Source organism: Synchiropus splendidus, chromosome 5 (assembly GCF_027744825.2).
Source record: "Synchiropus splendidus isolate RoL2022-P1 chromosome 5, RoL_Sspl_1.0, whole genome shotgun sequence".
NCBI classification, from domain to species: Eukaryota; Metazoa; Chordata; class Actinopteri; order Syngnathiformes; family Callionymidae; genus Synchiropus; species Synchiropus splendidus.
Genome location: NC_071338.1, coordinates 6,680,105 through 6,705,714, shown reverse-complemented (window position 1 = coordinate 6,705,714; position 25,610 = coordinate 6,680,105). Strand labels below are relative to the sequence as shown.

Genomic DNA, 25,610 nt, shown 5'->3' with positions numbered 1-25,610 from the left:
GAACAATGCCCTCATATTCAGCGCTCAGTAGGTGGCGCTCTCAGCGCAAAAGTTACATGAGGCTACGTTAAAATGGTATGCAAAATCCAAAGATTAGTGAGCGATGAGTGCCATCTAGTGGAAGCCTCATCAGCCCATCACAGTGTATCATAGGTGGTGGTGTCGGTTCAAAATTCTTGACTTTGAATGGCTCATTTAATGGAGGCCCACAGCACTTTCGAAGAGAGCACTGTATACTAACACTGCAGCTGCTGAAATCACACGTGAGAGTGACCACCTACAGGTCAGAGACTTGTTCCTCACTGAAGTGCCTTTCCGAACTCTGAGATGAAGGCCTCAAAACTGTGCTCAAAGTGCTGATCTTACACTCAGCAAGCTGGGGTGCTAGCAGACACAGGAGAATGCTGACAAAAAACATGATAAGATTTATTAATACAACAGCAAGGATAGTAGCTTCAATAGATGGGGTAAAGCAGAAGTCGTAGTTTCACCTTGACAGTGCTTGTTTTGTGTCTGTTTACAAACAATTCACGTACTGCAGCGATGCTAGTTAAAATGAATAGCTGTTCAGGAGTGACAGCAACCAGCTGGTGAAACTGAAGAGAGCACCCCCACTGTCACGATGCTGTCACTTAAAACGGCAAGGAACAGCAAGAACACTCTGTTTTCTCTGGTTTAGTGTTCCATGTTTGTGTAAGAACATTATAAACTCTTACTCTGCATCTGACATGTGAGAGAAAACAAACACACGGACTGGATTTATAAGCAAAGCTGAGTTCCCACAAGGTCAGGCCGTTGAGTCCAGGTTTTGCTCAGGATCAAGTGAGTTCATTAGCAGAAAGAGACGTTTAGAGAGTTCTGGTCCGACCCGGCGAGTGGTGGAAGTGACGCCCTCTCCTCTGCGGATCAATAGGTCAGCCAGCAGGGAGATCTTCTCAGCGTCTGTCCGGCAGAGTTTGTAAGCCTGTGGAAAGAGAGGTGCTCAGCAGGTAGAACGCTCCAGTAAATGGCTCCCTCCCATCGCAGCATCATCGTGGCAGGAAGCAATGCAATGTTGAGTGGCACACAAACCTTGGCGAGCAGCTGAGGGGAAGGATAAGTGGCAAGGATGGCCGACGCCATATCTGGACTGACTCTGTTCAACTGCTGAATCTGCCTCTTCCACACCTGCAGCAGTCCTTTGCCACTCTTGTCCACCCGGTGTCCGCCAGCCCATTCAGAGTCCAGGTGGAATGTGAAGCCTGTTTTTTCCCGCTCCAGCCTGCAGGATAGGCGACACATCAGGGTACATGTGGCACATCGTCACGTCTTAAATAAGAGTGGCCATGTCTTCAGAATAATGATTGATTTTTAAAGTAAAGAAATCTCACTTGATCAAACGTATGCAACGTTAAAGTGGAAACAGTGAAAGAAGCAGAAAACACATAACGCATCATGGAGGTGGACATGATTATGGTGGTTTTCAGCATGCTGCAAGAAACATGACAAAAGGACATGAAACATGATAGAAGTCTGAGGCTCGAGGAACTGCAGTCGCGCATCCAGCCAGACACATGCTGGACTGCATGAGGACGGCTGCAGATTGGTTAGAGATTTACTTCTCATGATTAAAAACTTGTGTTTTTAAAGTCACCAATTCAGTAAATTTCAGTAACTTTCCACATGGCTTTCATGTTTTTTCTAACACTTTGTGACTGGCGATTTCTTTTTTTTTTTTGGAGAGGGGGTTAGGTGAATCTCCACCCTCAGAAAAGTCGTTTTGTAACACAAAAGCTATATTTGTGTAGAAATAAAGAGCACCCAGTCGGACTTACTTGAAGGGTCCTTCTGCTACTGCTTTGGTAGCCATGGCAATGTGTTCAGTAAAGTCCTTCCATGACGGCAGGAAGCGCACACAGACACCAGTGTGCATCTGTAGGTGGACCATAGCCTGATGACAGGAAGACTGTGTAGTACACTTCACAAGCAAACAGCCGTCTCACAACTGACCCACCTCCTCGATGTTGACCCGTGACACCTCTGGCAGAGCCTCCACACCATCAGGCTTCTTCTTCTTGGCTCCTTTCTTCGCCGGTCCTGGTTCGTCACCTGTGACAGCCTCTCTGAGCCTCTTCTGGCTCTGACCTTTGTGGTGTCTGAAGACGATAATGTGAAAATTCCAAATGTAAAAAAAGCTCCGTTTTTAAGTAATGTAAAACTTGCCAGACCTCTATTTTATTTAATTAAATTCCTGTTTATGATGGATATTTTTTATTCCTGCAGGAAATGGTTGTGATGATGTGAATGCTACAGGCTATACTTTACAAAGCAGGTACACTTGCTTCTTTGTGGAGAGAATTCATCTTCGAACTGTCAGCCATGAGCCACAGGCAACAACAAACATGTTGGCTCGATACAAGCTTAAACAAGCACAAAAAACACTGATCCAATAATATGTCTATTCTGCAGCAGTATTTTTATCATCCAGGTGAAGTGGACCAGAGCCTCAGATCCATATGACAGCTATGAGATAACGATCTAGAATCATGGCAAAGACAGGACGCCTTTTCTGGACATGCAAAAAAATATGGAGTTTTAATTTTGGAATTACACCACAATCGTGTGTTACTGTTAGGCATAGGACTTTGCTGTCAGAAGTGGGAAGAGGAAGAGAGCATGTGGATCCAATCGAATTCCCTCTTCAACGTGTACCTGAAGTACTTCTCCAGGTCGACGACCGCCAAGCTAAGGATCTTGTCAGGTTGTCGCCTCTGGTGCGCTTGCACCCATGAGGTCAGCGTGGGGCTGCACTCTGACCTCCCGTGCCTCTCTTCCTACATTGTAGTGCACAGATGATCGAGGGAATTAGAGTCAACAACAAACAAATTAGGAAGGTTTAAATGAAGTTTGAAGCTATGAAGCTATGAAGTACTCGTACTCAAAAAAGCTCCAGTATCTAACACTGATATACCTCAGCGTGAATGAATGAATGACACACCTGGACGTAACTGTGGATGAGAGTGATGAAGTCCTCCACGGTCATGTGCATCACCACGTGAGCTTCCGGCAAACACACACTGTCTAAAGTCTGATAGGGAGAGATAACATTAATCTGACATTCAGATTAAAAGATGTTTGTTTATGTCAAGTGGCAATATTGAGTTTTACATCAAAGGGCTCAGTATTCGCTCACACTGGATAATAATAATAATCAGTAATATTATAAATAATAGCGCAAAGGTTTGAGGTTTTGTGTATTTATTTTGTGTATATTACATATGTGACAGCAAGGTAAGTGTAACTCCAACATCCATGCAACCTGTTCCCGTGAACAGGTGTTCAGGTTCTGAAAAGGCTACTTCTGTTGTATTGTTCGCCAAGTATTTCAGCAACTGTCTACATATGCATAAGCTCATTTTTCTTTTACCTGATTGATACCTAAGGACATTACAGACGTTGTCACTCGCAGAATGAGCTTCCTCACCTGAGCGCCTGGGGCCCTCCTCATCCAGGTGATGCTTCGAGGCAGGGGCTGTTTTTCAATGGCACAACTGGAACCAAGCGCCTGTATTGATGCCAGTAAAGCTCCACCTCCTTCCAGCTGTAAGAGAGCTGAGAAGACATTCATACTATTCAGGATAAGATTTTCACGAAATCATGCCGTACATGTGTTCTTACCTGGATCCACAGCAACAACCATGTGCTTGATACACTCCTCAGGTCTTAAAGCTTTGGCAGCTTCCATCTGAGCTTTCCGCTCTGCTTTTTTGGCCTCATTCTCCAGTTTAAGCGCCTCCTTATCCCGTCGATGTGCCATTCCTGCCTGATTCCTCTTCACTGCCTCTTCCCTGGAGCCATGGAGTTCCTCAGCAGTCCTCTTGGTCGGCCGGGACTGAGCCTTCATATGTGCAATAGTCTGAGGCAAACAAAGTGGCTGGTACGCATGTGGTATGGTACTCTGCGCCATGAGGCCGTGACTGGCAGTGCTTGGAGCCAGAGGAGGCGAGGTTACTTTGGTTAGTCTCTGTGCCAGAGGGACATATGGCTCATCATCAGAGTCACTGCTGATGATCACTTCTACTTTTCTCGGGCAAGCAGAACTCTTGGCCTTGCCGGTACCGTTTACATGAATGTTGGGTCCTTCTGCATGACTCTGCGGAGATTGGTTGACGGACTGCATGGGCTTGAGGAAGTCATAAACTGGCAAGTCGTCATCAGTATCACTGTAGTCACTGCAATCCCCCATGTTGGTCAGTGAAATCTGCTGCTTAACCTGCATGGAAATACATAAACAGAGGGACGGATTATTTATTAATACGCCACCTATTGGACGATTAAGGGGTGTTCATAAATTTGGCTGTAAAGTGAGGAAAAGTCTCAAAATACGGCAAAACTAGTGGAATTATGAGCAATGGCTCGCACATAAAAACTGGAAGTTCAATAAACTTGACAGTTGACCAAAACATTCGAATGAATGTCGACGTGTTAAGTGCACTTGTACTGTAGAATAACAACAGAGCCCGAACTGTGAGCGTAGCCGGAAAACAACACCTACCTGACCTTTTCAAAATCCGCGGTAGTTTTATTCAGCGGGTAACTGACATCTACACACTATAGTGTCCGCGTGCTGAACGCCCCAAAAAGAACTGTCCCTGTGGCTCTCCCGAACTCCCAACCGAACCAAACCAACCGTTTGATTTACCCGGGCCGATAGCTAGTGGTGCGTTCACTTGTCTCAAAGTTATCGCGATTCTGAAGGTCGGTAATTATATTATTCGCCCCTAACCGCGATTAGTTATTTCTGACGCAGATATGATAAACTTAAGTTTATTCTGCGCGATTTATGTTCTGCAGCACAGTAATTACTCGACAAAAATGTTTTACATCTGATTACGATCCAATGCAAGTGAACGCACCATCACAATGAGGAAGTGAGGTAAGACTGACGTAATTGTCGTCATTCAAGATGGCAGCCCTGGCGTCCTTGATACCCAAGTGCAGAGCAGGTATAAACTGTACTGTTTTATGGCTGTTGTCTTACCCATTGTTATTGCCACGTTTCCCAAAACAGGCTCTCTTATACTGGTGTCTCTTAGATTTCTTTTTTCATTTGAACTCGCCTTGCTTTACCATCCCATGTGTATGTATTCAACCCAGAAGGTGTTGATATCATCAATTCAGTTCATAATTTCGGCGGTCTGCTTCTGTCAATCAATATTTTCACGAAAATGACAGCAAAATGTTTTAGATAATGCTTCATTCGATTATTTAAGGAAACTATTTGTAGTCAGATTGGTCAATACAAGAACCGATTTTTCAATTTTCTTTTCAAAAGTTGGTGAGTGAAGAAGAACGCACCTATAAATTTAACTTCTATGTTTCCAGGTCTGCTTGTACCAGCTCAGTGCTCTCGATTGGACTCTGTGAGGTTTGCGTCAAAGAAGTCCGGTGGAAGCAGTAAAAACACAGGGGGAAAGAGCCCTGGAAAGCGATATGGCTTCAAGAAACAAGATGGTATGTTGACTTTATGTGGGTTTTACTCGGCTCTGTTTTGATCTCTTCACCCACAGAATTCTTTATTTGCTACATCAGTCACCCATGTTAATATTATGTTATCACCAAATAAACCATTTATGGATTATTATTTCAATCAGAGTATAACACCTCTTTCTCTTGTGTAGGGAACTTTGTACATAGTGGCAACATCTTGGCTACTCAGAGACTAATGCGGTATCACCCCGGAGCTCATGTGAGTACAAACAGTCTTTTTTTGTCAGGCCGTCCATTTCTACCTTCTAGGCAGGGTCAGCTGAAGCTAATAACATAAGGTGAAGAGGGCCTTGTCTGGTCATCAATTCAGCCAGGGTAGACAGCGACTAAAAATCTTATTCAGAACACTGAACAAAATGCCACTCATTTAGGAAACCTCAGGAAACCTAAGCTATTATGAGCCAGATATGCAAGATATCTGACCGAGTTACTAAGATTCACTTGTGCCATTCAAACAAATGCTCCCTTTCAGCTTTAGACACAAATTAACTTGGAACATTGACTAGGGATGCAGAGTTATCTGCAGCAGTAAATTAAGAATTTTCCTAGAGCACTGTGGTCCACTGATATCTCATGCTCGAGAGAGGGAGGAAAGCGTGAGCTCTCTTGCATGTGTACATTTTAGCCAGACATTACATCAATTTAGCAATTGAAATGGTGTTGGCATCATTGATTCATCTAAATAAATGGTGTTGTAACAACATGTTATAATAGTGCTTGAACCGACCAGCACAGCAAGCTGATCATTTGATTTGTGTGTGTCACTGGGATAGTGTCTCCTGTAACTGGTGAGTCACTGTGCACACATTCATGAACATGACTGGGTTGAACCAAAAATACTTTTCTTCATCCAACATTATTTTTCATCATTGTGCTGAGGAGGAAGTGAGAGTTGGGAGCAGCCTGCATGCAGTGTGGGATGCGCATATATAATAATATAATTTTGAAAGTGAAAAGAGGTATTTTGTTCATACTGCAGTACAGTGAGGAAAATAAGTGTTTGAACACCCTGCAATTTTGCAAGTTCTCCCACTTAGAAATGATGGGGGGTCTGAAATTTCCATCACAGGTGCATGTCCACAGTGAGAGCCTTTTTTTTTTTAATCCTGAAATCCCAGTGTATGATTTTTTTAGCCATTTATTAGTACGATACTGCTCATATACTGCTCAAAATCATTGATACAGTAGCCTTTGTTTGCAAGAGGTCAAATGTTTCCTGTTAGCAGGGATTTTAGCCCACTCCTTCACACAGATCTTCTCTAGATCAGTTAGGTTTCTGATGATGCTACCACCCGCATGCTTCACACTAGGGATGGTGTTCTTGGGATGCTACTCCATTTTTGTCACATCTGACCACATGACCTTCTCCCATGACTCCTCCATAATTTCTAAGTTGGAGAACTCGCAGGGTGTTCAAATACTTATTTTCCTCACTGTATATACAGTTACCTTGGAGGGATTGGCTTCATACTGCGCGTGTTGATGCATAATGCCCATTAACTGCCACATGGTTGTATGAGAACAAACCAGCTGAAAGTATCAAATGCCATTTTTATACGCCGTTAAGTTATAATTTATGTGGCGTCGAAGGGAAACAAATTTTTATTGTTCATTGCGACGCGATGCTGTACCTTATTTTGAACGCCAGGTGTCTCTCGTGCACTATTTAAAAGTCGTCATTCTTGCTTGGCTTGTGTGGACCAATCTTTGACAAGATACTGAACTTATGAGGACCTTTTGCGTTATGCGAACATTTTGGACGGTCCACACCAAGTTTGAGATTGAAAATTATTATTATTAGGTTTGAGTTTGGTTCATATTCCTGGTTAAGGTTAGCCATTTGTTTTGGATGGTTAAGTTAAGGGTGAGAGGCTGGGAAAGGTATTATGGCGATGAGAGGTCCTCATAAGAATAGAGCACATATGTGCGAGTGTAAGTTAGGGTTTGTCATAGTATTCATGTCAGTGTCACTTTTATGGGTTGAATCTTAAATGTGTCTGCTGCTGAGTGTCATCATTTTAGTTCAGCATCTGCCGTTTCTACCACCAGGTTGGGATGGGGACCAATAAGACACTGTATGCTCTGGAAGATGGTCACGTCCGATTCACAAAGGAAGTTTACGTTCCACCACCACGCTCCCCGGAAACTACACGGGTCATCACCAAGCTGCCGAAGGGAGCAGTTCTCTACAAGACCTTCATCAATGTCGTGCCGCTGAAGCAGGAAGGCAAATTTAAACTGGTGGAGCTGGTGTGATCTTAGAGTCAGTCTTGTATCTCATATGTCCAAATGCAATGAGACAATACTGACTCAACCCCAGCAGCATCTTTCTGATATTGGTGGTTAATGTTTTTGGACTTCACCTGTAAATGTCATATGGTATTCAGTTGTAATACAGATTTCTGTTGGCCACAGTGGATTATTTTATGTCATTTTCTGAATTATTTTGAACAATAAATAAAACTATTTGTATAAATGTTGCTGTTAGCATGTTAGCATTTTTGTCATCAATATAGGCAGTCCTGTTTTCATGTGTGAAAAAACAAGTACCAATTCCGTCCACAAAATGACAGCTTTAGCAAACTGTTTTGGTGTTTCTTGGCCAGATAAACTGAGTGCTATTTTGTTGGCAAGACAAGTTTGCCAACAGCTTTCCAAAATCTAACAAAGAATTTTTCCGCAGAAAAGCTTATCAGGCCTTTTGTCTGGGTGCCGAGTGTTCGCACCTCCCGGTACACTGACACTGGTTCAGACTTCAAGACGGCGGATCGAAGTCTGGCAATGATTTCACATTCCATGTATATCATCAGGAGAATGATATACAGTCGGTACTACATGGCTGTCATGGTATCGATAGATGGATCTGCTTTCTATCTCATGCTTCTGGATTGTTTGTTCTATAAGGGTGTGTCAGAGTTGAGCTGCTGCCATTGGTAAGATAAAGTCTGAATGTTGCAGATAAGGTTTTCAGGTCTCTCGATTGTCCACACTGAAATGGTGGAGATTATAATATACCTGCCAGGCCTTGGTACTGCCACGTGCCATCTAGTTTAGCTAGCTAGTAGCTACTTTGAAAATGGGTGACTAATGGAGAGAAAGGTGCTTGTTAATATCTGGAGAATTAAAGTGTGGAACACTGACAGAGGATGCAGTGGGACCACAGAGGACAGAAGTGAAGGGCGCTGGATCAAGCAAGATTTTCAAAGATTCAAAGCATATTTATATTAAAGGCTGAGAGGGTGTCTGATGAGTGGAGGAAAAGTGTGGCAACTGTAGAGGGATCGAGTCGATGAGTCAAACAATGAAGGTGTGGGAATGAGTGGCTGAGTCCAGGCTTGGAGGAGAAGTCGGCCGAGTCCCTAGAGAGCAAGTGTGGTGCTCCATGAAGAAGTCATGGATCTGAGAAGCATGTGAGGGTTGTACAGGACGTGTGAGGTGAGTTAGACACTGGTGAGATGTGTTGGAAGGCTTCCAGGTGAGAGGAGGAGCTGGATTTGATCACACAGTTCCTCAAAGTTGTTTATAAACCCTCCAACTGTCACTATGTCCCTTTTCAATATTAACGTTCCACTTTAAAATCTGCCAGATCTTTTCAGCTATTTTCATAAGAATTTTTCACATTATACATATAATATATTTCACATGACATTCTACCTCACAGAGTCAACAGCCACCATTATATTGATTGTACTGTGTTGCAAATCTTTTTTCCTCACTTTGCACCTGTCCCTGCAGTCCCCCTTCATTCAGTATTGTCTTGTGCAATGCTCACATTTATTTCATAACCTTCATTTTCCAGGCACAAAAACTGTCCTCACTTTGACATCAGAAAAAACGTTGGTTTGTTACTTACTACGACTGGAGATTTTCATAATTTAGGCTGTAGTCTTCAAATTACAAAACAACAACAAATAAAGGACATCTAATCTAATTTAACCTGACAAAATGACAGTGGTGAAAATGTTTTACAATCAACTAGTTCTGTGGCCAAGTGTACCTTCACATTCCACTTACCTCACTTAAAAATTAAGTTGCAAAATGATAACTGACATCTGTCCATTATGTGTCACGGGGTGGTAATATTAAGGTAAACAGACAAGTAACAACCAAATAGTGTGTTACAAAAAGAGAGAATGATTTTCGGTATGTCAACCTTGGCTCCTGTGTCTTCCACAGATAACAACACACAGTTTTCAAATTACTTGCTGTTTGATCAAGAAAATATTATTGTTATTATTATTTTCCTGAAGAAAAGCCCATGGTGGGGTTCAGTGAGATGAGATGAGCGGATGTAGTCTTCAGCGGTCCTCCCCCTTCCACTTCCTCCTCCTCCTGCGGGCTGATGTGTCACGAGCATCCGTGTAAATGTGAAGTGAAGTGGGCAGGAGGAGCCAGAATCGGAGGAGGAGGAGGATGTGAGGAGCCAATTTCATCAGCATCCACTGCGTCAGCGAGCACCGGGACGGCAGGATGGAGAGAATGGAGTCCATGGAGCCGATTTCGGCCTCCTACACCACGGATTACCCGGAGATCCAGCCTGACGGCGGGTACCGACCCAGGCAGAGCAGCGACTCGCTGGCGAGGACGCCCCCCGCGCCCGCGTATGACGAAAACCTGCTGCACAAGGTTTGGCCGAAGCTGGCTGCTCGCTTTTCCGACTCTCCCTTCGTTCTCGTCAGCTGGACCACATCCGGTTGTCATGTTAAACATGCGTTTATTATTACATTATTACAATAGTTTCACATACATTTACATTGTTAAATAGATGTCAGTGATGCCGTTTTACAAAACAGAAGTTACCAGGAGCGAATTTAAGTTTGTTAGAGGAGAATGACGTTCTGATGTGACATTATCTAACGTTCATTGCTTGTAAATGAGTGACTATTGTGCCAGTTGTCCAGTGTGATTTTTATTCTGCTGATCCATAACATTGCCTTTAATGATCGCAAATTATTAAACAGTCATTAAATAGACGCTAAATTATGTTCAAATAAAACAGTCCGTGTACGCAACTATATCTTATGGAATCCTAACACTGGACTTCAAGGTGGAGGTCTGAGAAGTTTTCAGAATGCACAAATATGGATGAATGTATTTGATTCAATTCCAAGTCCCTTGAACTTCCTTTTTGTTATTGAATACACAACAAGATATGATTTGTCAAATGCAAATCACATTTGTATCTTTTTTTTTTACACAGCATACCCCCCTCCCTCCCACTAAATTATTATTAAGGATTATGGAAGTAAATAAACAAACAGATGTACGTGCGTTTACTCTTGATTTTTTCCAGAGGTAGAAAATTATAGGCTCTTGGATGAACCATGTTAAAGCTGGAGGGTGTGAAGCCTTCCATTCAAGTAACATAAGACTTCTTGCCAACAATGTGGTAAATATTACGATCTAGTTCAGATGTTGGTCATGTGGGACACCGATTACGGCTGACATCATGCAGATCATTGGATCTGTCAAGTGCATCAGAATGAATGCAAAAATGATCTTCCTGAAAAAGTACGCTCGGGGACCGGACCAAAACATGTGAAGAAGAGTAGCTGGGGATTGTTTACATCAGTCACAGGTGGGGTTGAAGTTGGCAAGCTTAGCTTTGGACAAATGGAATCTATAAAGAGCCGTGACTTGGATAACCAAGCTCCTTGAACTATTTAACAGAGTGTTCTGCCACATTCTAAAAGTAAATATAATCTGAATATCTGTTTCTGTACTGCCTTTTGGGACGGTGGGAAGCTGTTTTGTGTTCTGATTGAAGTCACAAAAGTCTGAGCAGGTTTGTAGCTGTGACACTTCTGACTGATGTACATGTATCCAGGTGCTGATTTATTGTTAAATGGTGGTCATGTGTCATAAACATGATGGTTGAACCAGATGAGATCACATTTTTATAAGATCAGAGAAGGAAGTTATGATCATCAGAGTCTCTGTTTTAATTCAAATCCATGAGATGAGTGCACACAAAAGAAGGCCTCAACCACTGTCAACAGAATGAGCTCACTTCAGTTTCACCACAGATGAAAGAACGAAACAATAATGGGGATGGCAGCTTGACTGGCAGCGCAGTGATTTTATCTGGATGAGTTTTTATTTATTTATTTTTGCTAGATTTGTGCCCTCCAATTCTGCCATTGTCATCTTTTCTTTCTCTCCATCTGTCATGTACATTAGTAAGTTCTGACTGTCAAGCATGTTGGCTCAAACTCTGAATTTACTGGTTTGTCTGTGTATTTTAAATCAAGTCTGTTGTGGTACGAGGAAAGAAGGATGGCTGATATAGGCTACACAAATTGTCTTCATCATTTTTGCCAATCAGACAATAAGGATAAAAATATGAAGATGAATAAATTGTACCTTTACTATGCATTTACCTCACTACTGTACATTCTCTCGAAAAAGCCTTTCTCTTTCTGACTTCTTAGCATTACTGCAGTCTTTCTCCAATATGTATAGCAATCCACAGATCAATGTTTCTCCCACAGGATTCAATTTAACACCTTTGCAATTTGAAATTTCCTTCCACGTTACTGTGGACACATGCGCTGTGGTGGAGTTATGACTGTTTCCTCCAGTGTTAGTGTGCCTCTTTTATTCTGTCCAGAACACTGTGTTCTATCGCACATAACAGCATTACTCATACCTGTATCGAATTTACTGGTTGACATTTCAACCGGTGGCACGCCGGTGGGCAGACGTGGCACCGCAACGGACCATTACTGTGATTGATTTGGTGTGACTAGATTGGAACACAAACTCTGCATGTCTGATGCTGTGAAGTTTGAATATGACTGCTGACAACTGTACTTTCATTTCCAGGAGATTGTAACAAGCAAACAAGAAAAGATTAGAGAAAAACAATCCAAATGACTGTCCCCATTGGTTGAGAATGATCGTTTCTGCGACTGAAGTAGCTGAGCCCGAGTCTCAGCTGGATAACTACGCTCCTCACTCCATCACTGACTCACCCACCAGAACCTATTTCAATCGATGATCGGAGATTTCAGCCAAGATTCTGACCTTGAAAAATATAAGGCCGGAAGTGACTCTGCCTCGCACAGAACGTAGAAGCTTTTTCAAAGATTTATTTTTGCTCCTCAATGTATCTGCATTAGTGCTGTCGTTGAAAGTGTAGCTTATCATTTCCCATTAAACTAATCCAGATTTCTATGGAACGCTTAGCTGTGGAATTTCCATAAGCTGTGGGGAAATATTTCCTCATGAATACAATCTAATTGTCCTTCTACATGATCCGTCTTATACCCACTGGCACTGTGCACATGACATCAGCTGGGTCTAATTCCTGAGCATCTGTGACATGCTTACCTAATTTTCTTCTCCATACACAGTGGTTTTCTGATGGCTGAGTGGTTTGCTACTGAAAACCTGTGTTGCCACGGTTACTGTCCTTCCCGCTATCGCCAATTACTCATATATGAATCTTGAAGCTAGAGTCAGTGACGGCTTGTATCGACCCAAATATAGCTCTAAACAGAGACGATGGACGTTGGCTGTCCTAGTGTTAGCATGTTGGTGTTTCCTCTGCTATTTGTGTTCGTCGTTGCTGCAGAATGCGCGTTACATATAAATATATAGAACACAAGTATATCATTTCCCATACTAATCAAGCATATTTTAGGAGGAGCAATTATTTAAGAATTTGTTCAGTCAGTTCCTCAAGCCACTGGTCATTACGGGGTTTCATTTTTCTGTGAAAAACATGCAGAAAACCGCCATGTTCATGTCCACCTCCATGATGTGTTATGCGTTTAAATACGTTTGATCACGTGAGATTTCATCTGAAAAAAGAGACAATTTTTCTGAAAGTATTATGGCTCTCACTGATGCCAAAATTAAGGGGCACCACACTTGTTAATATGTGGCAGAAACCATGCAATGAGTGCCGTCTAGTGGACTCAGAAAATAAGGACAGTGTTTCATGAAGCCTCACCAGCTAATTTTGTTGTTAGTCTTCTTGTGTTGCGACATTCACTCTCAGCAAATCGGTCTCTTCCACCGCAGCCTGTCTTGATCATCCCACTGGGTCACTCACATCCTCTCCATGTGCTCTTCTTTTACATGAATGAACCTCACACCTTACTGGTATCTCCCCACAGAGAGGCGTGATAGTTCAAGTGGCCCCTACTGTGAAACCAGATGTGGTTATACAATAACCATTACCGCGCATTAACAGAACTGTATTCACACATTGTCTTTCGTCTGTAACCTTCTCCCTTGTACTTGCAACAGTTGATAACAGACCAAGGCAACGTGTGATTAGTCCTCCGGTCCTCTGCTTGTATTTATGTGGCCCTCTTCAAGTCAGAATGAAAATGTGAAACTGATCACTGTTAAATGTTTCTCACAATAGTTTCTGTACAGTATTACTATCTCAATTCTAAGCATGAATTGTGTAGGATTCAGGTGTTACTTTTCTTTTCCCCCTTTATTTTCCTAATCTTCATTGTGAAGGATTCAGGTGTTACTTTTCTTTTCCCCCTTTATTTTCCTAATCTTCATTGTGAAGGATTCAGGTGTTATTTTTCTTTTCCCCTTTATTTTCCTAATCTTTATCTTCTTACATTGCATCATCATAGTTCATGGAGTATTGGCTTTAATTGACCATTTTGTGAAGATGTATTTCTCCTCAAGATTATTTTGATTTATTTTGTAAGAATGTGCCTTGCTATTTTTCATGCTTTGCACATAACCCTTCTGTTTTAGTATTTGTTACTTAAACATAAAACCACACATATCTATTGATGAACAATGAGAATCTTAAAATAAAATTAACATTAGTATTTACATTTTTGTTTACATTTTTATTTTGCTTTTTTCTGTTTCACTTTTCTTTTATTTATGATACATTTTTCCAATATTCTTCCGTTTCTTGTACATTTCTTTTGCTTTGAAGCCGTCTGGCTGATGAGGCTTTAATAAACGAACATCCAGTTCAATGAAACCTCACATGAGTTTCCAACAAAGAGTGCCATGTAGTGGGCTCTAAAAATAAGGACAGTATTTCATGAAGCCCGATCTGCCCATCACTACCTGACAGCAGGCCCAGAATGCATTATGGCTCCCGCGGAAGTTCAGTTGCCTGCCTTATAAGTTGTTTGTCTAGAGCAGAGATTCTTAACCGTAGGGCCGGGGCCCATGGTTGGGCCACGAGCGCCTCCTAGATGGCCGCAAATTTTTTGGGGAGCGTGACTGTCTTTAATACATTAGTCACATATGATGGCAGTGGTCTGTCACTGAATTGACTTGACAGCTGCAAATCTATGACCGCTTACAACAATGGAGGAGTTCTTGAAAAGAAAAAATGATAAAGAAAGTGATGGCGCCCTCCCCAACAGTCTAGCAGTTTTGAAAATTAATGAGAACATTTTATGGCAATACTTTCATTTACACTTTACTTATATCTTCTTTGGAGTTTAAATACAATATATTAGTTTTATTTCATGATATTTAGACACAGTTTTATTATATTTATTTTATTCAGTTTTTCAACAGTTTGCATCAAGTGTATTTTTTTCATTTTTTCTTTATTAAATTTGATGAATATGACTTGGTTCTGCTGCTGCTTGGACTTTTTGATGACAAATAAATATCTTTGCTATGATCACATGGTTTCATGCCATTTCACAAGTTTTTGGTTTGTTTACGTGGAAGTAGATTCAATATGGTTATGGTTCAGTCATGAATCAGTTCATTACTCGAATGGGCTCCGGGCCCATTTGTTCTGGGAGAGGTGGACTCCAAGATCAAAATGGTTAAGAACCCCTGGTCTAGAGCTTAAATCCCACATATCTGACCAAATCAGTGCAGGTTTATATCACCAGCATTGTCATCCAACTCCATCACCATCTGGAATCACTAAATATGTCATGTACTGGCATGGATTTCAGACGTTCTGTCCTCAAACGTCTCTCTAAATGTTTGTGATGACTCAGACAGTGAGGTTGGCTGACATGAGCAAGGTGATTAAATACGCATTCAGAAGTGTCTCCAATATTGTCGGAAATTTAATTTGAAAATTCCTCCATGTAACACTGTTTTTCCAAACGAAACGTTATCTGTTTAGCCGTGTGATAACTGTGAACAAGTACTGGGTTCTGGTATTGGATTGTACGCTATACATCCTGTGTTTTCAGGTGGTGTGTTATTGTATACATTCTAATGTATATGAAGGTGTTTGAGCCAGTGACTTGGGTAAATGCTCTTGTTGACATGGCAGGAATTTAGCAGGAATCATACCGAAATAAAAACAACATGAAAAGAACAGAGAACACACAAGGCAGCAAGCGGTTATATAACGTCTCCCTGCTTGAACTGGAACAAAGCATTTGCTCGCTCAGTGACTTTTGGGCAAAAACCGTCAAATTGATTTGAAAAGACTGAGCAGAGCCAGACTTGAAAAATATTAATGTCACGGTCCTTGGCAAATGTCCACGCATGATCTTATCCCTGTGCATCCGTACAAGCAGAGCTTTGCCTCACTGTTTTTCCAACTGAAAGAGCTTTAATGAAGAGGGAGGCAGTGTGGGTGGTGTTGGTCTCTACCACCACATCAGTCCTGCAGAGTGACAGGGATGGTGACTTCTCTATGCTCTTGTGTTGATTTTTGACATTGACTCGAAATCTTGACTCACTGGCGATGCCACTTTTCATTTCCAGTATGAATCGAGAGAAGGCGACACGTTTGCCTGAACTGCCACTTGCAGTTGGCAGCAGCAGTTTGTAGCTGAGTGACTTGCTCAAGGACATTGCACAGACACAGGGGGAGCGGAACGATAAAACCAGTGACATTTTGATGTATGGCCAAGACTGTTTCACCGTCAGCTGTGTGGCCAAAGTCCCAAATCCGCTGGTTTACATGCATGAGCAGTCCAAGGAAAGGCTCTTTGCTCAAGGATGCATTGTTGGTAGACTGATGCATTTGTATGGCTGGTCAACGTCTTGAGTATGGATGGATAAGATTTGTTGCCATGATGCCTCCAGCCAGGGGAGCATGAAACCTGCAGGCTGAATTCAGACAGATTCAGCAGCACCACCAACTGCAGAAGAAATATGCCTGAACATTAATACCCACTTTGACATAGTGTGTATAAAATGTGAAGCTTACTGAAAAACTAGGAAAGCCATTCCATGTTGTATACTAAAGCCTCCTGAAAAATATGTAAATGATTTTGCTTATCACAGAATGAAAATGAATCTCTACAAATGACAGTGAATCCTTCAATATCGAGTTGGGAAATATGGGCAATAAAAATTATATTTTCATATCATTCAACCTTGTTTATGCTCAATTTTTTTGTCGATTGTTTTCGTATATCAGTTATTGAGGCTAGTAAAAACTGGAGAAATCCCTGTTATAACAGTATGACATTAAACTGAGCAAATTGATCTTTAAAAATATTGTAACTTTTCATAAAGAACACAAGAACACTGTGGAAACGTAGGAAAATACAGAGCGCTCTTTAGCAATGCCGCGTCGGATCCGGTTAGGTTGGTGGCTAATGTGACTGACAATACTCTACAAAAAAACACCTAGAAACAACCAATCTAACAGATGAGTTTGATACATGTACTGAGTTTTAGCATCACACATTCCATGAAAAGCAACGCCTGCCACAACAGAATTCTCACGATGAACATTTTCCATTCTCTCTTCGGCAGTCAGATTCAGAACGTAGTGACCTCTGGTGGTCAGAGTGGAGACGTGCATCCCATCAGACTTTACTCACGATACACATTTTTTTAAGGTTAATTTCTGAGATTAACCAGTAACGTTCCATGATTGTTAATTGTGATGGTAAAATGTCCAGCAGCCTTCAAGAACTATGTACCTTTTGTCTCCTTTTTTTCTAATAAATATCTGAGAAAATGTCAGGTTTTTGATATTTTGTAAATATAACACGAGTAAATTGTATATTTACGTTAATCTGGGAACATAATGTCTTAATAAAGAAGTGTACATAATGAAAATTTGTTAGAATCAGAATCTGGGCGAGTTACGTTTTGGCTGGTGAAGGAGTTACAGTACATCAACTAGGCGGGTCACTGTCAGTCACCGGAAGCTTGACAAGGCCAAGGTGGTTAATGATGTTTATTATATTGGAAGTCAGTAACTGGTAGTTTCAACTTGACACATGTATGTTTCTTTGCAGACGATCCTGGTCGGAGACAGTGGCGTGGGCAAGACATCGCTCTTGGTGCAGTTTGACCAAGGAAAGTTCATCCCTGGGTCCTTTTCTGCCACAGTGGGCATCGGATTCACGGTTAGTGTATGACTATAATTGACCAAAAATAATTTGTTAGTTTACCAAGAAATGCTGAGTCATGTCGGCTGGGTTTTCATATTGCTGACTGCATGGTTTGGCTGTTGCCATGTTTAAACTGGACAGCAATGGTGCAGTCTTCTATGAGATAGGAGCATAATAACTTCACCAAGTGTTTGGATGAGACTGTGTGTTGTGAAAGTCAAGAATATAATGGACCTAAATAATTTTTGTCCACAATAAAAATGCTAATTAAATGAAATCAAATCTAAACAAGTTCATTGGCGTTTCTCCCTGAAGAGACTGGGACCATATCATATACTTCCATCGTGATCTTAGAGCCCTGAAACCAGGAATCAACTGGTTTTCAGATCCCTGTCTTTGAAATGTATTCTTTCATTTTGAAAAGCCATTTTCTATTTCTTGCAGAATAAAGTTGTGACAGTCGACAATGTGAAGGTGAAACTACAGGTGAGGAGGACTGTTCTCTTCCATCATCATCATCATCATCATTTATCACCACTTCAAACAATGAAACCGATTCATTGTGCTGAGTCTTGTTATAGTCTTTTTGTCTCCTCCAGATTTGGGACACAGCGGGACAGGAAAGGTTTAGAAGTGTGACACACGCATATTACAGAGACGCTCATGGTAAAAAAAACAAAAAAAACAAACTTTTAATCAATGTTTCTTGCTATTTCTGACCATGCAGCATTGTGTTGCTCTCTCTCTCTCTCTCTCTCTCTCTCCAGCCTTGCTACTTCTGTATGACATCACCAACAAATCCTCGTTTGATAACATAAGGGTAAGTTTCCTGTGTACACAGTGGCAGGAAAAACATTTCGGAGACCCTTAAAATTTGACACAATCACTAATATTAAAATTATAAAAAATAATTAAAATAAAAATGATAAAATATATTCAAACGTTGTGGCTATTATTCATTCTTTTCAGTCAATTCTTGACAGTCAGTATCAAAGTCAACAGATCAAATTAATATTTAATAACCCTCCCACTAGCTCACAGTAGAATGCATGGGGAGAACTTTTCACTTCCACCACTACATACATAAAGAACAATACTGAATTGTATTTTCTCTGACCGGTTCCTCAGGCGTGGCTAACAGAGGTCCATGAATATGCACAGAGTGATGTAGTCATCATGTTGCTGGGCAACAAGGTAAGACGGATTTTTTTGACCAGCGCGACCGCATGTCGAGACAGTCATAAGAGAAAAGAAGCTGAGGAGAAAAATGTTCGCTGTTTGCTTGACTTCCATAATTGAATCTATAATGCCATCATGTTCAACCATACACCAAAGTCAATTGTCTTCATAGCAGGTAACATCTATTCACTCTGGATGCTGCTTTACATTTTGCATACTGTATATTGAAACATGCTAAACTGTTTGCTGACATGGAAACATAAATGATTTGTAAAGACAGGAGAGGATGGTATGCGTCTTTGTAGTTCTTAAGTGTGTTCCCTATATGTTTACATTCACGGTAGTTTATTTTTGATTAACACCGTGTACGTGTAATTGAGCACATGTGTGCAGTGAACTGGGTACATTGAGGTGTAGCACCTCATTTCTGGGAAAACCAACACAACAATTTCACTCAGCTGACATTTCGAAACAGGTGTTTTAGTATGGGCATTTTGCCATGCTAGCGGAAATAATGACCTTAAACATGCATTTGCGACAAATCGAATGAAGCAAATTCTTGTAGTTTATTGGAGAGCAAAAAGAATTGAGGCATGGTGATCAGTTAAAATTTTACTTGCACAATAAATAAAGACACAGATGGGAACAGAGGGTGTCACAGGACTAGGGGAGAAACACCAACAGAAGTAGGAAGAAATTTGAAAACACAAGGCCAACGAGAATCGCACTGAACTGCTACACAATCACACAGCTGTCAGCACACACTCGTGGAAGCTACAAAGTGGACAGGTACTCAAGCACACCAAGCAGCAAAACAGAACAGAAGATAACATGGAGGACAGAACATAGTGAGTGAACGTAGGAAGAAGCAGATTGCAACTGTCAGAACTCACTCCTGGATACAGCAGGTGGTCTTGTTGGCAGAATCTGTCTCAGGTGTGTGTTATTAGCAGGTGATGCTCAGGGCAGAGGGTAGACACAAGTCAAAATCTGATATAAAGCCAATACAAAAGGGAAATCATGGTAGTAATAACTAAATATTGTCTTTGTAGGGTAAGTTAAAAAGAAGAGAGATTTGTTTTTTTTTTACATTTTGAAGCGCCGACTTGTTGTACACATGCAGACTGGTTTCCTTCTGAAATTTGGATAGAATAATTCAGGTTACTGTAGGTCAAGTTTCGTCAAGTCGTTGCTGACATTGCTGCTCTTGTTTTCGCTGAAATAGTTGTGTTGTTGGAATGCTATATAATGTCCTTGTGTAGGTTCACTCCACACTTCTCGCCATCGCTCATGTAAGCTCTCGTTTAACCAGATAAGTTTCCAACTTTTTGCGCCTGTTTGAATTTGCACATTATGTTTTAGTAACCTGCAACCTGTCAGCACTCTGTGGTTCATCCCACCGTGCAAGATTCTAGACATGCTATTTGGTATAGGCTCCTGGCATCGTAGTTAACCAGTCTCCTTACAAGAATATAAACAGAAGAAGAACTTCAGATGTTACAGAAACATGTTCCCTCTATTACTTGCGTCCCACAAAATACACGCGCATGTGTGTGTGATTCTTGCAGGCAGACATGAGCAGTGACAGAGCGATCAGAAGAGATGAAGGAGAGAGACTTGCCAGAGTAGGTTCTTCTTTCATGAGTGGACCAAAACGGAAACACTCTGCTCACTGGTTTGCTTGCTCTTTTTTTAATAGGAATATTCCGTTCCGTTCATGGAGACGAGTGCAAAAACAGGAGTCAACGTAGAGCTGGCCTTCAACGCCATTGCCAAGTAAGTTTTTAAATCTAAAAGGCTTTTGACAATTTCCTCTGTACAAGTGGCAGAAATTAATTTTCTTAGACGGGTGGTGGGCATCTCCCTTACAGATACTGTAGAAAGTTCTGTCACTCGGGAGAGACTCGGAGTAGATCCGCTACTTCTCCACACAGAGAGAAGTCAGTGAGGTGGTTCGGGCATCTCATGAGGATGCCCCCTAGAAGTCTCCCTTTGGAGGTGTTTCAGGCACGGCCAGCTGGGAGGAGACTGAGGGGTCAACCCATGACCAGGTGGAGGGATTATATGTGTTCACTGGCCTGGAGGTAGCTCGGAATTCCCCGGTCAGAGCTGGTGGAAGTTGCCGGGGGGGCAGGACCTTCTAAAGGTGCTCTGGCAACGGATTAGCCGATGAGTGACTCATGTATCAATCTAAAGTGATAAATCTTTGGAATCTTTGGAAAAAGGAGTTGTAGTCTTCATAAATTCATGGTTGTTAATTGGTGGATGTCTCCGCCCACAAAATAACAAGAATAAATGATGATTCTGAAAGGAGTTTGTGAAAATCCTGTCAAATGTATGAGATATATAAGTAGACTGCGGAGTCCATCCTCTGTTATGGTGTTCGCATGTAATAGCTCAAGAGCAATAATCCATGGAGAAATATGGAAATGTGTGAAGGCAGCAGTTCTTTCGCAGTAATCCGAGAAGTTAAAATCCTTAGCTTACTAAAAATAGCAGTATCTGTGGATGTCTTCTGCCTCCAGTCAGCACTGAGCTCAAAGAAAATGTGTTCACTCTGTTGCTTCATTCTTATACATATTCGCTTCAGCAGGAATTTATCAGCTCTTATTTCAGGATTAAAAGACACCACATTTTCCGGAGACTTTGTTAATCAGTAACTTCTGTACCCTATCAAGCCATTATTGTCAACAATTAAAGAAGTTATGAGCAAATTCCTTCTTATCTGATCTAGGGCGACCTCCTGAACCAGCTGGGTCAGCCCGAATCTGGCTTGATGCTTAATAGACCAACAGAATTCTACAAATTACGATCAGGCCTGAAATCTTGAAGCTGCTCTCACAATTAAAAAAAAAATTGTTTGTTGCTGGTGTCATGATGTGTCCCTGAGAGACCACGCTCAAGCTCTGTGATCTAGAGGAGACAGTAACAGCTTACTGTAACAGTAGGTCAACATTGTCCTTGTGATTTGATACTATCCTCTTTTAAGTTGAGATATTGTACACAGGTTTTTACCAATATATTTCAAGTATCAGCCCATTCTTTGTTGACTCCAGCTTCATCGTGCATTGATGCTGGTAACTCCAGGAGGCCTTTCACACCGTTCTGGTTCTCAACCCAGTGCCGTTCAGGACTCTCAGGACTTCGGTGCTGTCTGTCGAAGTGGGAGGGCTCTAAAATGTCAACACTCCAACAAAATGACAAGTCGCTCCGATTTGGACTGCCAACGCTCGCCCAGTTGGAGTGAGACAGTGGACTCCAACTGGAGTGGATGAGTCTTGTCACATGCTTGCACTTCCATGTCTCACACATTTCTAGCCAAATGGCTATATATATATATATATATATATATATATATATATATATATAGCTTCCAAAAACATGACTTTGAGGCAGCATACTGGCTATGGCACAACCCTGTAGATCACATGGTTGCCGGTTTCCATCCCGGGGATTTCCTTCATGCGCTCAACGGTTGCCTGACCTTTTATTGCTTTACTGACCATTTGTTTTTATCCAAAAACCACTTATACAAACATGATGTGGAGAAGTAGAAGACAGGATGCGTCCAGTATGCAATGAGTGCGTGTGTACTTTATATTGGTCATAGGTTTTTGCAGATGTGTCTGAGTTCAAATTACTGTCTCACCATCCAACTCAGAGCAAACTAAGCATCATTGAAATGAATTTCCACCACTTGGTCTACTTCCTTCTTACTGAGAATGCAACACACACGCCAGTGATGTCACAGTTTCCAACTTTTCAGGCTATGATCCAGTTCTTTTCCCTGTCTGAACACGCCAACTGGTTCAGCATTACGTTCCGGAACTGGCACGGCTCTGTGATGGGCTGCAGTCAGCACTCGACTCAAGATTGCTCACTTCATCCTTTGTTCATTGCGGCCAGTGAGAGCTCATAACTGAACAGTCTTGTCCTCTTCAGGGAACTGAAGCACCGGGCTGCTCATCAACCAAATGAACCCAAGTTCAAGATTCAAGAGTACATCCAAGGGAACAAGGAGAAGTCGGGCTGCTGTAGCTACTTCTGATGGCTGGAATCTTCCCTCCCCTCTGACTGGGCTCACCACAGTCCCGCCAACTCAATGCTGCTCACAAATGATGCCACTGCCAATCTGTTAAGACCAAAACCCCAAACTCTGAATAGTCTAGATAAATACAGGTTTTATTTTTTTACTTCCAAGATTTGTAAGATGTTCCATCCAATTAAGAGACATTTAATTTAAAACGTTAATTTATGATGCTGCATTTTCAAAATACCGAGGCTCCTTGCATTCACTTGACACAAAGCCACTGATGATTTTCGTTTCAGTTCTACAGTGTATCACATGTCTAATATTTAGGAATTGCTTTCAAGTCCTCTCAAAACATATTTGAGCTGCCCCCGGAGATGTTGGTCACATGCACATCATTGTAAATATGACCCATTCGTCCATGCCACTGACCTGAAAGTTGAACTTAACATGCAGCATTAGGTGGCTCACGCCATGATTGCTGCAACTCCTGACTTTAATTTCACATTCATAATTCCGATATTGATTCCTATATTTTTAATGATTTCCATACTGCAGAAAAAAAAGTGTTTCCTTCAGGTGAATGCAGCTAGCCACAGGACTATACCCTAATACAGCTTTGTCAAGTGTGCTGTGTTTACCGGTGCTTGTTGCAACTAAGAACATTATTGAACTGCCCTCATATTTATAATCTTAAAAGATATCCTTACATCTAAAAATGAAAGGCCGCACTCCATATGATAACTGGATCATGATAAGACAACGTACCTTTTATCTAGCAACACCAACACTTGACGTGAAAGCCTTATAAGTCTAGATATATTGGGATAATCCAGACCTCCAACAAGCCGCACACGCCCTCTCACACAGGGAAAGTTATTGTCCTGCATGTTGTATCATACCTGTAGTTTGATGTTGTCAAATTAAAATACATCACAGGAACAGCAGGTGTCAGTTGTGTGCCATAACTCGCTTGCACAACACGCAGCGTGGAGAACTTAAAGCCGGGGGTGCCAATTACATTGAGCGCAGGGCCATGTGGCGAATGCTGGAGGCCAGGTGTATCGTCTGTCTGTCATATTGCTTTCAAATTAACTGACGCATTCTTCCATACGTTAATACATCGCTCAGCATGTGAGGTGCCATCATTCTCAACAATAAACTTGGCAACGATGACTTGAACCTGAAAAGTTCCCATGATGCTTTGCAGCCCAGTCCTGCTGCAAAACTTGTCAGAAGTGATGTTGAGGAAGTGCCTCACGCATTTTTAACATGGTACATTGAAATCTCTGACAGTAGAAGCATTTGCATTGCCATATGGGTTCATGCTGTAGCAACTGCAACCTCTTGTTTTGAAAGAGTAATGTGGAGAAATGTAAAGACATATAGATGTTTTGTTTATTATCAGACAAAAATAGGTGAGGTTTATTATATCTTCAGTACATCAGACAAATGAAATAGTAGTCTGAATGCATATTTATGGTAGGAAGATCATTGAGAGTTGGTCATTTGTAAGTGGAAAAGTCTGGGCACCCCTGGTTTCAGCTCTGTGGCGAATCCTTCAAAAGGTGTGTGGCTCCTCATGGTAGTCTGGAACATCCCAAAATTTCACCATCTGTTTCTTGATCTATTGTCAAACTCTGTAAACTTTGTTGAACTGCGATAATCTGTTTTGGAGTGACTTTGCTAACAGCCAGCCATGTGTTTCTCCAACTCTGTTCCCACATTTCTCTTCCTCTTTTCATACCTTCCATAATTTTCTCTTCCTTCGTCAATACTTTCTCTATTTTTAGTGTCAAAGGTTTTTGCACTTTCCCCCAATGCCTTTTAAACACTCTGTTTTCATTTCCCCTGTCATTTATCCTCATTATTGTGTTGTGTTGATGTTCTTTGTATTTTCCTTTTTCCTGTTGGATTCAGAATATATATAATTATCAGCCATTCTTTGGACTATAAATGCCTTTTAATCTTTGATGTCCTGTGTAAGAAGTGCATGATGATGTCGCCGCAGCAGATCAATGAGTGTTGTCCAACAACAATATGCAATGTTCTTCTGAGAGTTGACTTTGTGAGAACTTGTAAGAATGAATGGTTTGTGCTGTTTGCAGTGATGATTTGTATTTTCCAGTCGCCTTGTACTGCAAAATGTTTTTGTTGGAATATGCTGCATTAAAGAATTAAATATTTTATCATGGATACAAGGCATGAGCAAAACTTTTCAATTCAATGATTTAGGTTTTTGAACTGGTTTCAATGGGTAATATTGAGTGTTTTTGAAAGAGTAGTGTGTGCTACTGCTTCAGACTATGGACATAGATCTGCATCTCTTCTCTGGAGCCCTAGATCTGACGTGGCAAAGAAAAAAATCATATTGTGCCCATGAAAAGTAAAACGTGTACACAAAATACCAATCCAAGGGATAATGTGCCAGCATTAGCCAATGTGGCAGACCCGTTTAAGTTGATATGTATGCGTTAGATATTCTTACAAAGCAAGTTGTTAAGTCAGTCGCCATTGCGTGTTGTGAGGGGAATGGATTGAATTGGGGCGGGGCATTGGCTGTCCTCTCTCTGGTGTTCTTTCCTTTCTCTGAATGTAGT

At 41.4% G+C, this 25,610-nt stretch overlaps 3 protein-coding genes across 5 annotated transcripts; 2 read left to right on the top strand and 1 right to left on the bottom strand.

Moving 5' to 3' along the window:
• Positions 1-424: 424 nt before the first annotated feature.
• Positions 425-4,855, bottom strand: eme1 (essential meiotic structure-specific endonuclease 1). 2 transcript variants are annotated; one of them, XM_053865670.1, is made up of 9 exons: positions 4,535-4,855; positions 3,658-4,252; positions 3,464-3,591; positions 2,978-3,067; positions 2,692-2,813; positions 1,994-2,135; positions 1,815-1,930; positions 1,072-1,261; positions 425-964 (listed from the first exon to the last, which is right to left on the bottom strand). In XM_053865670.1, exons 2-9 carry the CDS (start codon positions 4,223-4,225, stop codon positions 788-790), a joined length of 1,533 nt encoding a protein of 510 aa, XP_053721645.1. In that variant the 5' UTR covers positions 4,226-4,252; positions 4,535-4,855; the 3' UTR covers positions 425-787. The 2 variants fall into 2 exon arrangements, with proteins under 2 accessions (XP_053721645.1, XP_053721646.1); XM_053865671.1 differs by having other exon boundaries at positions 4,540-4,855.
• mrpl27 (mitochondrial ribosomal protein L27) lies at positions 4,847-7,992 on the top strand. Of its 2 annotated transcripts, none has more exons than XM_053865672.1 (4): positions 4,847-4,985; positions 5,365-5,493; positions 5,661-5,728; positions 7,579-7,992. In XM_053865672.1, the coding sequence occupies exons 1-4, from the start codon at positions 4,946-4,948 to the stop codon at positions 7,783-7,785; spliced, it is 444 nt and encodes a 147-aa protein (XP_053721647.1). In that variant the 5' UTR covers positions 4,847-4,945; the 3' UTR covers positions 7,786-7,992. The 2 variants fall into 2 exon arrangements, with proteins under 2 accessions (XP_053721647.1, XP_053721648.1); XM_053865673.1 differs by lacking the exon at positions 4,847-4,985 and adding an exon at positions 5,038-5,119.
• Positions 7,993-9,881: 1,889 nt separating this feature from the next.
• LOC128759423 (ras-related protein Rab-37-like) lies at positions 9,882-25,200 on the top strand. The gene is made up of 9 exons (XM_053866356.1): positions 9,882-10,155; positions 17,706-17,816; positions 18,246-18,287; positions 18,401-18,467; positions 18,569-18,621; positions 18,930-18,995; positions 20,549-20,605; positions 20,680-20,756; positions 22,923-25,200. The coding sequence occupies exons 1-9, from the start codon at positions 10,000-10,002 to the stop codon at positions 23,026-23,028; spliced, it is 735 nt and encodes a 244-aa protein (XP_053722331.1). The 5' UTR covers positions 9,882-9,999; the 3' UTR covers positions 23,029-25,200.
• Positions 25,201-25,610: the final 410 nt, after the last annotated feature.